Below are 13,622 nucleotides of genomic sequence, written 5' to 3'. Positions count from 1 at the left end.
CCTGTCCACAAGATTCTTCTCCCCTTTCATATGCATAAATGAATGCTTTGTCTTTCAACACAATGACTTCAGCTTTTTATTCGTTTCCAGATTGAGGTCTAGGTTGTCTAACAGGTGGTTTTCAAATATATCACAGATGTATCTACCCAAGTGAGCTTCCAAAAATATGCTATTGATTTATCAAATGCCTTCCCCAGCATCCACTTGTCTCTCAGAAGAACCAAATACAAGGGGTGTTCAATGTATTCTCAGTATCGGGTTGATTTGCTATTGATGTGGGTAATTTAATTATTTCATTAGCTAATGACACTATCTGAGGGTATAAATTTCAAATAAGTGTGATCATTAGTTCCCTAGTAATCCTCAGTGAAAGACGACCATGATGACTGATGCGACAATGTTGAAGAAAATCGAGCACAGCGCTGTAATTAAGTTTCTTACAAAACAAGGAAAAAGTCAAAAAATCATTCACAAAGAGATGGTGGCTGTTTACCAGGATTCTGAACCTTCATTATCTACTGTTCAAAAGTGGTCAAGTGAATTTAAAAGGGGCAGAGAAAGCACTGAAGACGGGCCAGTTACTGCCACTACGAAAGAAAATGTGAAAAAAATTGAGAAACTTGTACTGGAAGATGCCCGAATAAAAATCAAAATGTTAGCAGAGATGACAAACCTATCCGTTGGTACCGTATTTACTATTTTTCATGACCATCTTAACCTTTCAAGGGTCCCTGCAAAATGGGTGCCGCGAATGCTCATGGCACCTCAGAAACAAGTGCGAGTCGAGTGCTGTAGGGAGTTTTTAGAGCTCTGTGGTGAAGATCCATTGAGTATTTTCAACCGGATTGTTACTGGAGCTGAAACTTGGGTTCATCACTATGACCCTGAAAGTAAGCAGGAGACCATGCAGTGACATAAAAAAGGTGCTGACCCTCCAAAGAAATTCACAGTCACTCCATCGGCTGGAAAAATCATGGCCACAGCATTTTGGGACTCAAAGGGAATTTTATTGATCAAATACATGAAAAAAGGTGAAATCATAAATGCAGCATCTTATGCAACCACTCTGCGTAATTTAAGAGAAGCAATTAAAGAAAAAAAGCGAGGAAAACTGACCGCAGGTGTGTTGCTTCTTCACGACAACGTGCCCATTCACACAGCGTGCGTTTCGAAGGCTGCTGTGTGGGACTGTGGTTCTGAAGAAATAAACCACCCACCCTATAGCTCGGACCTGGTCCCCAGTGACTACTACCTATTCCTGAATTCAAAAAAGATCTTCGTGGAAAGCAATTTTCCGACAATGAAGAGCTCAAGGTGGCAATTAACGCACATTTTTTAGACAAGGAGGAAGGGCATTTTTTTACAGGGAATTGAAAAGTTAATTTCTAGATGTAGTAAGTGTATGGGGGATTACATTGAAAAATAAAAATTATTCCTTTTTCTTCATGCTGATACCGAGAATACATTGAACGCCCCTCGTATAAAGCCAGACATAATAGAAAAGGGGTTGTACAATTTCTTGATTGTCAGCTGAAACTTTTGGCCATTTTGGCTAAAGGGGCAGGACAGAAATAAATGGGAAAATGTTAATTAATTTCCTTGCAACATTAGGAATGAAATTAATTCACCTGAAATAAAATTAGTGTTTTATGAACTAACACCACCGAAGAAGAAGCAAGAATAATAAACACACACCTTTAATTCTTTCAATAGTTTTCTCTACCACTTGTCTGTCTCATTTTCAATGCAAACCCAGAGAACAAAATATAAACCTGCATCTTAGAAGATAGAAGCAATTTGTAGAAAAGCAATTTCTTTAGAAAAGAATTAATTGGAAATCCATCAGTTCCATCCATGAATAGAATCCCTAGCCTAAAGAAACAGAACATTTTCCCATTTGTTGTAGTAATTTTATCTGCAGTACTTGTAAAAGAAAAATAATATTGACATTTGCAAATTTCTGAACACTGAGGATGCTGTCTCCTTTCCCTCAAGGTTACCACCTGGAATTAACCTGGAAACTTCCAGTTCACCATGGAACACTTAAAGAAAAAAAATAAACATTCATTATAAAGTATTTAAAAATCATTCCACCCATATGCAAAAATATGAACAGCAGAACAGGACAAGACATGGATGAGAATATGTCTGTATAGTTGAGTATCAGTGACATATACCAACCTGACATATTTTCCCTTTTTCTACGCTGTAGCAACATTGCCCTTTCTTTATCCAAACTCCTGTGGAGAAAAAGAAATAAAATGGAAAACAAGTGTTAATACATTGCTTGAACATTAGAAATCTCTAAACATTAGAAAACAGAAACTGCATGTTCAATGAAGAAAAAGATAAGATCTTATAAGATAAAGAGATATAAAATAGCTGTTTCCACACACTGTTCTATGTTAATTTTCACTACTCACAGTTACTATTTAAACTACTACTAAGAAGGCTTTCTACTTCAAGAATTTTACATTTCATATAAAACCCAATGAAACACAAAGATGTATCAGTATCAAGTCACAACAGAAATAAAGGATTCAGTTACATTTAGATGCCCTTGATGTGCTAGTATTCTAGCTTCACTTATTAAGAGAAAAAGGGGAAGGACAATGTGTAAGTACTGAACTATTTAGCTAAATCCACTGAAATATGTAGAGATACTTTAATTGTGTGTTATTTTATGTAAGCTGTCTTGGAGATACTTTCTGAATTAAAATACACAGCAGAAACCATGGAACTAAAATAAATAATACTATATTGTGAAAAAGAATTAACTGGCGTTCTTTCCATTCACTCCTGCACAGTTTTGCTGTGGAATGGTCACTGCATTCAGTCCCCAGTTCTTATGGGTACTGTAGCTATTTTCACTCCAATGCATTCTTCCAAATGAAAGCATTTGGAAAGTCAGCTGCACACACTCTTCAGTCCTACAGGCAGAGTAGCCATGAGAATTGAGGGTCTACCAGATGAGCTGCTTTCCTGCCTCTCCTTTTCTACCGGGGGGGGGCAGCCTCCCCCCCCCCTTTTAAGCAAGAAGTAGCAAAAGCAACTCCTCCTCCTCCTCTTCTCCAAGCTGCGTGTCTTGCAGTGAGCTAAATAAATCGGACAGTGCCTTTGGTAGAACATAAGCAATGCAGGCACAAGAACAGTGAAAAGGGCAGTCCCATACCCCTCATTGGCTGTGCCTCCCAAAATATAACATGTGATTAGCTCAGTTCACTGCCAGTCAAAGTTATGAAAGGAAAAAAAATCCTTTTGTTTAAACTGGCATAGTCAACTGACCACCTGCAATGGTCTTTCATTTTGCCAGTGTGCTGCCTAGGAGAAGGAGACAAGAGTTTCTCAAGGTGTCATTTAGTTGCCATCCCAGATTTTCTCCCCATGATCATCTTTGACAGAATCACTGTTCCAGACAGAGTGAGGAGTCAGGTATAAAAACTTTGCCTCAGATGAGATATTCTGCAGTGACAACACAATGCCAATTGTCCTGATCAAGAGAACAGCAGCAACAAAAAGCTGCTCTGGCTCTTCGCTGCTCCACATAAATTTCTACAGATAACTGTAACAGTTAGGAGACTCATTCTACCACTTGACACACACTTTTGTCCCTACAATGTAATTAACTGATCTGAAATTAAGTTGTATTTCCCAACTATATTCAGGCATTTAGTTTTTTCAAACCTATTCTAAGGTATAAACAAGTTAATGTAATGTTATAAACAAGTTGTTAACTTTTAAAGAAGATAAAATTAGTCATCAGCCAAAAGACTTCTGGTGGTAGGTTCATTTTTGCTGTAAAAAAAGATGCCACTTACGCACACTGTGATATGCAATACAGTTTACGACTGTTAAATATTTTATAAATAAAGATGAACTTATATAATCTTCTGATCATTCTAGCTACAACTTTCAAATTTTATGTCAATTTTATTTCTTACAAGCTTCATACTACTCACCTAGGTTGACAACGCTCACAGAGGTATGTGTCAGGAATATGCTGCCTGTCGATCCCCATGCAATCAATATGCTGCCAAACACTTAGATGGGAATAAAAAATAAAAAAACACTTTCACTCAGTGTTCAAAGCTTTATAGAGTACTTTCAAGAGTGCCTCAATTATTGCTAATTGTTTTCCCCAAAGCTCCATTCCTACCATTTCATCCCATATTTAATACACCCATTTAATCCCTCATCATCCATTACTGCTTAAACAAGCTCCACTTCCATCAACATGAATCTTCAAAAACAGTAGACAAGATACTTCACAGCTGATATGAAGTTCAGATGCCCATGAAAAATGGGCACACAAGCCTTGTTGAATAAAGAGTTCCCCAACAAACCCCACAAAGTGCTCTCTGAGCTCTCCTTAAATTCCTGAAGTGGTCTGGCAATCTTAAATACAATTCTACAGAAAACTGCTGCCAATACACACATGGTATTATTTCCAGTCTTTTTTGTTAAATTGCTTTCATGCCTTGCTATTTTGCCATGCACCCCTTCTAGTCACATGACAGCTATTCCACCATACCAATGGCAAAAATAACCTAGGCCCTGGGAACCAGACCAAGGCTGTTCAACTCCTAGTCTAGCTCCCCACCACCCAGTGCCTCCCTCTTACCCTTCTGCAGGGTTAACAATGAGTTCTGAGCTGTGACCCTTCTCAGCATGACCCCCGCTCGCAGAGAGTCTTTGCTGGCTTGGCTGGTCTGTCACCTCCCCTGTCCATCCTGAAGGCAAAATGGCAGCTATCACAATGACAAAATGGTGATGGCTTCTATTTCTCTCCTATTTGCATAATGCCCTTTTAATGCCTACAATGTTTTGCTAAAGAGAGAAATGGTTCTGAGAAATTAGAGACAAGGAGGTCCAATATCAGAAGTACAGTCTAAAAATTTAAGAATGTCGCATATATGGGACTACTTTACCTGCATTTGTCACAACAGATCATATATCCATCATCATGTGTGAATCCACAAATGCACCTGGTTATATCAGTTCCATAGCTTCCATCTTCAGATGTGCTGATAGTAGTAGCACTGGAGGTCTCATCAAAATTTGGAGCAGTATATATGCCTACTTCATTCTTGCTTATAAGAACTGATGGAGGAGGAGATGCTGGAGGTGTTGGAGGAGGGCGGGCACCATAGTTATGGTCCTGGAAGGTAATATGTATCAAATCACCCACCTTATTTCAGTATTATTTTATATTCATGCATATTTTATATAAAATTCAAATATTTCTTCTCTTTTGTATAAAAATGCAGGTTTATTATATTCAAAGCATATAAATCAGTGATGGGAAATACATGGCCCTCCAAATATTGGCAGACTGCAACAGTCAATCCTTACTTCTGTGGAAGGCAGAACCAATCAGAAACAGACTTGTGTCCACATAAAACCAAAGGAACACTGCTTAGTATTGTACTTGGTTCAGCCAATACAGTATTTCTAGAACTATTTTAGCTAAGAAACTCAAGAGGTATTTCCAGCAAATTGTCTACTTACTGATGGGCACCATACAGACATGAACTTATATATCCTTTTATAGAATCTAGAACCCTCATTCTGAGTATTAAACTGGGTGGGACTGCTTGTTCCTTCCTTCACTAACCAGAATACCTTGTCAAAATAAATCCAGTTTTCCAGGGTTAGCAAGGAAGCAGAGCAGGCAGGAATAGGATATCTGAAAGCATTACACCTACACCAGTGGATATGCTTCTGTATGTTACAATACTTTTCTAGTGTTCCATGTGTGCTTGAGATATACCCACAGTACTCCACATAAACAAGTAGGTGCCACCTTTTCTCCCTAGTATGAGTTGGCCCTGTAAAAAAATAGGCAGCATATTCTCTTGGTCCACATGGCTCACAAAGCATACTTAGGCATGAACTAGGTGGTGAGGTCTCAATACCACCCAGTTGACAAAAAGGAAGGCAGCTCATACCTTGAAAGAGCCCCAAGTTCCCCTACCCATTACCTCTATCAAGAAATTGGTTTCCCACAAGTTCTTTAATAAGGATGATATGGAAAGGTTCATACAATGAGCCTACAAGGGCTTTCAGCACTGATGGCAAACATCGTGACAGTAACCAATTGACTATGGGTAGGGATATGAAAAATGCACCATGTAAGAAATATCTGCCCTCTGGGGAGCTGGAGACAGAAGCCTCTCCACATCTTTTAAAGACATTCCCAATGGCCACCACCTGCATTTTGAGAGTTGCTAGCTAGACTCTTGTTCAGGCCAGTTTGAAAAAACTCAAGTATATCTGGAATTCTTGCCTGTTCTCAGATTATTTGCAGTAACACTATCTTCTGAACATGTCGCATCATGGTTGTTAATCATGGAGATTCTACAGGTGACAAGAACAGTATTCACCAGTTCTGGAGACAACACATTCTAAGGGTTACTTGCTTCCATCCTCCAAGTGCAGAACTGACACTGGAATACATCCAGTGGACATCCTGTGATGCCAAAAGTGGGAGCCTCAATAATCGACTATGCACTCAAAAGCAAGCTCTCCCTCCATTGCAGGTCACCAGATTGAATATCCATTGCTGACTGATGTGCACTTTCACTGTTATTCTGTTGGTTTGACTTAGAACATGCTCTTGGCAAAACAATATTGGAGTAGGACTGCAGCATGAGCCAGACTGGTCTCAATACCAGGAAAGTGATGGGATAAACGACTTGGAGACCATGCTCCTTGGACACCCTTTGAGAGGGAATGTGCCCACTAGTATGAAAGAATGATATCTGTTGTCACTTTATTGAGGAGGGTTCACTGTGTCTGGTGAGCTGAAATGACCCATGAGAATAGGCATTCAAAGATCTCTGGTGGTAGTACCATTGTCATGCAGTGGTTAAATTCTACAAACTAGTTGGGAAGGTGAGCAAGTATTATTGTAGAATCTTGAAGTGCAATCTCACCTATGGCACTGAGTCTATCAAATTAATAATCAAGCTTGGTAGATGCACTATACTCATGGGCTGTGGAGAGGAGATGATGTTGCTTAAACTTTCCATTATCTTTCCTGTGACAGAAAATCCTTCTGTTTTGCTGTATCCCAAATGTAGTAACATCTGTGTTGGGGTGAGTTGACACTTTTTCTGATGCTCTATCAAGAATTTGGCCTTGTTTCACTGTTCCTTTGAGCTATGTTATGGCATCTACTTCCCTTTTTGCCCCTCCAAGCTCTTATGAAGGGTATAGGAAAAGGAGAATATCTACAAAAGAAACCACAGCTCCTATATCTAGTTTGGAAGTCACTGTACTTCTTGTGAAAAGCTGAACCAAGACCAAAATGGATTCCCTTTCATTCCATGTGATTTGTTTCTGACTGGATGTAGATATTAACCCTTTCCCTTCTACTCTAGCCCCTCATTGACCAAGAAGATCATGTATACTACATATGCCTATACTAAATGAAGTATTTAATCTCTAGTCGTAGGATTCTGGTATAGCTACTGATCTGGAAAGAGAATTTGGCTGAATGATAGCAAAATATTGTCTTTCATGTTTTATTCATTTTCTACTTTTGAAAAATGGAGAATGTTCCTTTTCCTGAATCTCCATTGTTTACCAGAGTTTTTTGATATTTACCTTTCAACATCTATTTCTCATTAACATCTATATCCAGGAAATCTGTCAGGTATCACTAAGCATGATGGCTAGTCAAGACTCTAGATACACATTCACATTCTTTAATCATAATATGACAAAGCAGAGAAGTTTATCTGAGTTGAATATTAAGAGTAATGTTGATATAAAGTATAAATATAGTAAACTAGGAGCAAAGCCATAATTCTTTCAGTCTTGGAGTACACTTCAAGTACTGGGCATATCTTATCTACTTGAACTAAAGACAACTCTTTCCCTTTATACATGGATAGTTCCTAGTGCCAGCTGTGCCATTTATCTATGAAATGAAAGTAAGACATTGACCTCATTGATGCCACATTCCAAAACACAGTAATCCTAACAACAGGTACACTGAGGGGATAAATGACAGGACAGGTAAAGGTGTAATCAAAATGACCAACCTGGTGCACCAAAATTATCCAAAAGAGATCATCAAGATATATCCACTTTTGGTATCTTAGATTACTAACGGTTTATTCACAGATCTATCTAGGAAACATAATATCTAAAATAATTTCTCCACAAGGTAAACCACATCCAAGCACCTTGATGCCACTGCAAACCAAGCTTCACCTGACTGGCTATTCTGATTACTTTAAGGAATGTTCTGAAGAAATCATATACCAGACAGGCAGATACAAACAATCCTTTTCATAACCCATGGCTTTGTTTAGTTTTGAAAGCTGTTTCACCCTTCAACATGCCATGCCACTCAGGTTCAGATGACAGGAAAAGCTATCGCTAAGCAACTGATTATGCAAATTACATTTGGCTCATAACAAGCTTTTTTGATTGTGTGTAAATATGGTCACTTCATGGTTATTTATTAACAACTTTCCCTAACAAGAAGTGAACTGCAATGGCAATCAAGGCAGAGATGCCAGATGGCCAGGCCATGGCATTGTACCTAAAATAGCTTTAAATTCAAGACTATTTAGAAGACAAGGGGAAAATATATATTTTGTTCAAAAAAACTATTCGTGACTCCAAGTATTAGAACCATGAGATACTCAAACCAGCCTCTTCTGTAAGAATCTTGAGATTTTACTATTTCAATGCCCAGATTCTGTAAGAAGCCAGAGAAAGCTATTTGAGCAAGATACATGTAGAGTTCTGATTACTGAAGAACCTTGAATAAATTCTTTTAAAAACTTACTGCATAAGGCAAACCGATGTAACTGTGTGAGTGATGAGAGCTGCTGTTATATAGCTGGTGTGGATAACTGTTTGACTTCTCAACTACCACAGGGCTAGCTTCTACAGATTCAGGTCTGAAAGGCAAGCAAGTTGTTAACATATTAAGATTTTGCATGTATTCATTCTTTATCTCATTTTCTTGTTTCATTACTGCTTAATAATTACTTTTTATGAGAAAGTACAAGATATAAAAATATAGATTGAAAGGTTCTGAAGCAATTAAGTGAAAAAATGTTTGGCAAAATGTCAGTTATAGCATTCATTCAAAATTGCTAGAGTAGTATGGGTGCATACTATTAAGTGAACACTAAATCAGTTTGAACAACGCAGATGCAATGTTGTGCAACACAATGCAGTTGCACAGAAATGACTGCAAGGCAGGAATATATTAGTATCAATAATACTTATTGTTTCTATGAACACATATGAAGCGTAGGTGTCTGTCCATATGCTGTTAACAGTATCTGAAACCTGAATAAATTTCACCAATGACATCTAGTGGTAGAATAAGCACAGCACCACAGATTTGCAGAAAAACTGGGTTTTTAACTTTATTATTACATTTTTATCCCAGCATTTTTGTTTTCCTTTTGCAAAGACCCCAGATGGCTTACATGATTCTCTTCCTCTCCATTTTATGTTTTCACATGCTTTTGTTTTGAAAGACTAAGAATAATCCCTAAAGAGGCTAGGGCCTGGGAAACCATAACTGCTTTTGGCTCCCTCTACCTCAATTTTACGCACATGTTGCATATGAGCTTTCTAAATTTCACTCTAAAATATTTTCCCAATTAGTACCAGGCTACATAAGTGTAAATAGCCTAAAGGAAGGAGGGGAACCAATGTTATAAAGAATGTTATAAAAATTCTTAACTGAAAAAAATAATACATACTAATTTGAGATTTTAGTAAATGAAGTGCCATTAAATAATTTAAAAATGACTTTTAATATTCACAAAATTTTAAAAGCTGTAATTCTGCCAAAGCAGACTTTGATGCATATTCAAACACAACTGAAGTTAGTCATACAAGTGATGAAAAATAATAAACTAAGAAATTTAATTTTTTAATCCATCTGCTTTTGACTTTTAGTGAAGTATAGCAAACTGATTCTCTGTATATACCTAAAAATTGGCAGCAAACACTATATAGATTAATAAAGCATAAAGTAGAACCAACTTTACTATAATACTTACTCTGAGCCTGCAGCCATTTCCAAATATGAAGTTTCTGCTGTATCAACCCCCAATGGGACCACTATGCTCATGACGTTCGTTTCTGATAAATTCGATTACTATGGAGTTCTATGCATTGGTATCCAAAACACTGGGGCATGCCAGCCACAGTGCTCATTGCAAACATCTAAGTGCATCCACAAACTCTGTTAACAAAACAAAAACAAAACAAGATTTTAGTTTAGTTATTTTGAAATAACAACACATATTAAAACCGCTTACCTCTTTTCTTCCATTATGAAAGCAAAGTTATTTAAGACTGAGAAGCTTATTTACAGTGCGATGCTAAGCATGTCTACTTAGATGTAATTCCCACTAAATTCAGTGGTACTCATTCTTTAATATGTGTGTTTAGAATTACAACCTCAGCACTTAATATAGGTAAACATGCTTCATCCAGATTCTCTTACATATATTAGATACTGAGATCAGCTCCAAATAGTTCTGGTTAATAAGTGCATAATTGCAATATGTCCACAGAGGCAAAAATGTGGAAGACTTCATATATGTTCATTTGTGAATTTAAATATGTAAATATGGGGGGATAACTGTGGTTTAATAAGTTAGAACAGGAGATTTCTTTAACACATAAATATAGTATAAATAGAAAACTATTTAAGATAGTGAGTCTTCATTTAATTAACTGATGGTTTAAAACTCAGTGTAACTTACTCTCAGGTAAGTTGGCTTAGGATTGTACCCAAGTGAGCCAGTACTACTGATGGAGGTGGGAACATCCAAAGGAGAAAGGACTGCCTTATTGTAACCACCTCATGTTGGCAAGGTGGGAGGAGCAATAGGGTGATGGTAGTAGGGAAATATATGTTCTTGGATGATTTCCCTCACACTGGTTCATGCAGATCCAAGGTTTCCCTGGGACTACAGAGTATCACCTGAATAGTTTTGAACGAATTTAACTGACCCCAACATAAACCCATTATAGACATTCACTGTAAAAGCTACCTAAATAGTAAGTATTGAGTAATCTATGCAGCTTCATTTCCCTTTATTCTAGTTTTCATTTCTCATACCCCTTTGAATCAACAAGGTATCTTTTTGAAAACCTAACATTTAGAGAGAAGTGGGTTTATACTTAGTTCTGCCATACCAAAGAAAAATTAGCTGCATATCACTTAAAAGCATTATATAATGCTGATGGCTTAAGGAGGACAGTAATGTTGTTTAATTAGATCAAATTATATTTCCAAAGCCATTTGTAATGCCATTTCTAGCTCAATAGGTTTTATATATGTGTGCGTGCTTGACTACTACTTGCAATAAAAGCTTCAGGTTTGGTTGTTCTTTTTATGTGTAATGTATAGGTATGCCTGCTTAATAATGTTTTATATACACTCATGCCATAGGCAGTTTCCTGTATGAAACAAACCAGCTGTTTTTAGGAGACTGAAAACAACTTGAACACATTTTCCTCCAAATGAGTGTGCAGGTATCCTTTTTTTTAAAAAAAAACTTGAGATATGTAAGTTGTTGTTTTGTTAATTTAGCCAGTAGAGGAAAATTCTGTTACAGCCCATCAGTAAAGTGGGCTACAACAGGAGCACTGAAAGTTGGGCCGCTTATGAGTCTCACTTGGGTTTAATTTTTTTAAAAAATGTTGTACATACTTTACAGCTACAATAAACTATTTTGTAAATAAAGATATCCGTTCAAATGTAATATTTCATCAAGTCTCAGAGTAAGATCTTGCTCAGTCAATGGTGCTGTAAATAGAGCCTGTGGAATTAAGAATTTAAATTCACTGTGCCCACTCTCCCAGCTTAGAAAACATTGTCTAATTGTAAAATGGATGGAAAAGGATATATAAGCACACCTAATGTGACTGAACTATTTCATTGCTTACCATCTGCTCTGACTGCCTCAGCAGGAATGAAACTGACACATCTGTCAGAAAAATGCAGAATAGAAAAGGTTGGTTTTCTAAGCAGAGAAAATCTTGAACTGAAGAGGAGACACTAGTTACTTCAGAAGTGTGCATTTCAACATACTTATGGGTTTACAACTAATGGGTTAGAGCCAGACTTAATAATGCTTAATGGAGACCCACTGAAATTAATGGGACAAGTTGGTCTTCATTAACTTAAATCTCACTGATTTCAATGGATCTTACCGTAATCATGACTAAATATGTATTAAACCCAATTCAACTTTTTGAAGTATTTTCTTGCTGGTTCAAAAAAAAATAATACTCTCTGAAACTAGAGACTGTTTTTGTTTCTATGTTCCACAGTAGCCAAAATGAAATGAGGAATCTAGGGGAAGCTGACGTAATTATGACTAGGATTTTGCTCGGCTGTAATGATGCTTAGCCAACCAAAGTACTTCTTGAGAAACAAGTCTCACTTTGAACACACACACGCACACAAGGTTCCTATTAAAGGTAATTAAAGTAGCAGAAATCTTTCTTCCTTTGTAGCTGAATTTAATACAGATTTTGTACTGTAACACATCAAATAAAACAACTTATAGTAACATAGCCTTTCTCGCCACAAAAATATGCCTTCCTTCATTTTCCAACATTTGACTAGGGGAGCTTGAGAACTGAGTCTGACAACTGCTTGACAGAGGAGTGGTCACTCTCGAGGGACAAGTGCCTAACTACAGGGATGTAATGATGAAAATGTACAATCTTCTTAGTGATCATCAAAATTCTTTCAGAACACCCCCCAAACCCCTCCCCAACCCTTCTAATAAGCTGACTGTGTTCATCACAATGCCTAACCAGAGGAAAATTAAAAGCAGATTTTTCTCCAAAAACTTTCAGATTGCCAAATCTTGAGTCACATCAAGTAAACCTAAGAACATGTGGATCAGTCAGTCCTGATTATTAAATCCCACATACTAGATATATTTGTGCAAATGCAGCCTAAAATGACACTGTTAGGCAGCTGCCCAATTTATCATAACCATAGTAAAGTTTTCTAAATAATTTCTAATCCATTTGCTAAGGTTTATGGTCTAATTGTGCATCAAAGTCATTAATGAAGATAAGCTGCATTGCATTCAGAACTGTTCCCTGTGGAATCCCACTTGATACCTCTTTCCAGTTTGATGCTGATCCATTCATTACTACTGTCTGGATGAAGTTGTTCAACCAATTGCAGTAACTCATCTTTATTACCTGAAAGCAATAGGCATCTCATAACCATATTGTTAATGTCAAATAGCTCTAGAAGCTTAAAACTAGCCTGCACAACTATATTAGTAACAATAACTTTAATCATGCTTTGACAGTCATCTCAAACATTTCAAACAAGGAAATAGTCATGCTATTCATACTGTTCAGTCATACTATTCGTGATTTAAACTAATATTTACTGCATAACAGTATACCAACATACGGGCTTGTAACTGAATTTGCTGACGGACCAGTACATAGAGACAGTATGAGGCATTGAACCAAGACAGCATAGTTCTTTCTGTATCAGGCAACACAGGCTATGGAAGGAAGGTAAAGAAAGTCAAGTGAGGAAAAGATAAGCAGTCTGGAAAGAATAAGAGGATGGGGCGCCACTGCTACACAAA

At 37.2% G+C, this 13,622-nt stretch overlaps 1 protein-coding gene across 9 annotated transcripts in view; it reads right to left on the bottom strand.

Annotated features, from left to right (window-relative positions):
* The window catches only part of KMT2E (lysine methyltransferase 2E (inactive)), a 68,827-nt gene that overhangs the window by 41,935 nt on the left and 13,270 nt on the right, over window positions 1–13,622 (bottom strand). For 5 of the 9 annotated variants that reach the window (XM_044423231.1, XM_044423226.1, XM_044423233.1 and 2 more), the window contains 5 exons: window positions 10,041–10,225; window positions 8,804–8,918; window positions 4,929–5,158; window positions 3,960–4,040; window positions 2,182–2,240 (listed from right to left, as the gene is read on the bottom strand). In XM_044423231.1, the coding sequence (XP_044279166.1) occupies window positions 2,182–2,240; window positions 3,960–4,040; window positions 4,929–5,158; window positions 8,804–8,918; window positions 10,041–10,111 (556 nt within the window). In that variant the 5' untranslated portion in view covers window positions 10,112–10,225. Of the gene's footprint in view, window positions 1–2,181; window positions 2,241–3,959; window positions 4,041–4,621; window positions 4,731–4,928; window positions 5,159–8,803; window positions 8,919–10,040; window positions 10,226–11,940; window positions 11,982–13,134; window positions 13,219–13,622 lie in introns of those variants that run through there. The other 4 variants (XM_044423227.1, XM_044423228.1, XM_044423229.1 and 1 more) reach the window with 4 other exon arrangements.

Source organism: Varanus komodoensis, unplaced genomic scaffold (assembly GCF_004798865.1).
Source record: "Varanus komodoensis strain SLA01 unplaced genomic scaffold, ASM479886v1 scaffold13_3, whole genome shotgun sequence".
In the NCBI taxonomy this organism is placed as follows: Eukaryota; Metazoa; Chordata; class Lepidosauria; order Squamata; family Varanidae; genus Varanus; species Varanus komodoensis.
The sequence above is the reverse complement of the archived record's forward strand: the minus strand, read 5'-3'. Positions and strand labels throughout refer to the sequence as shown.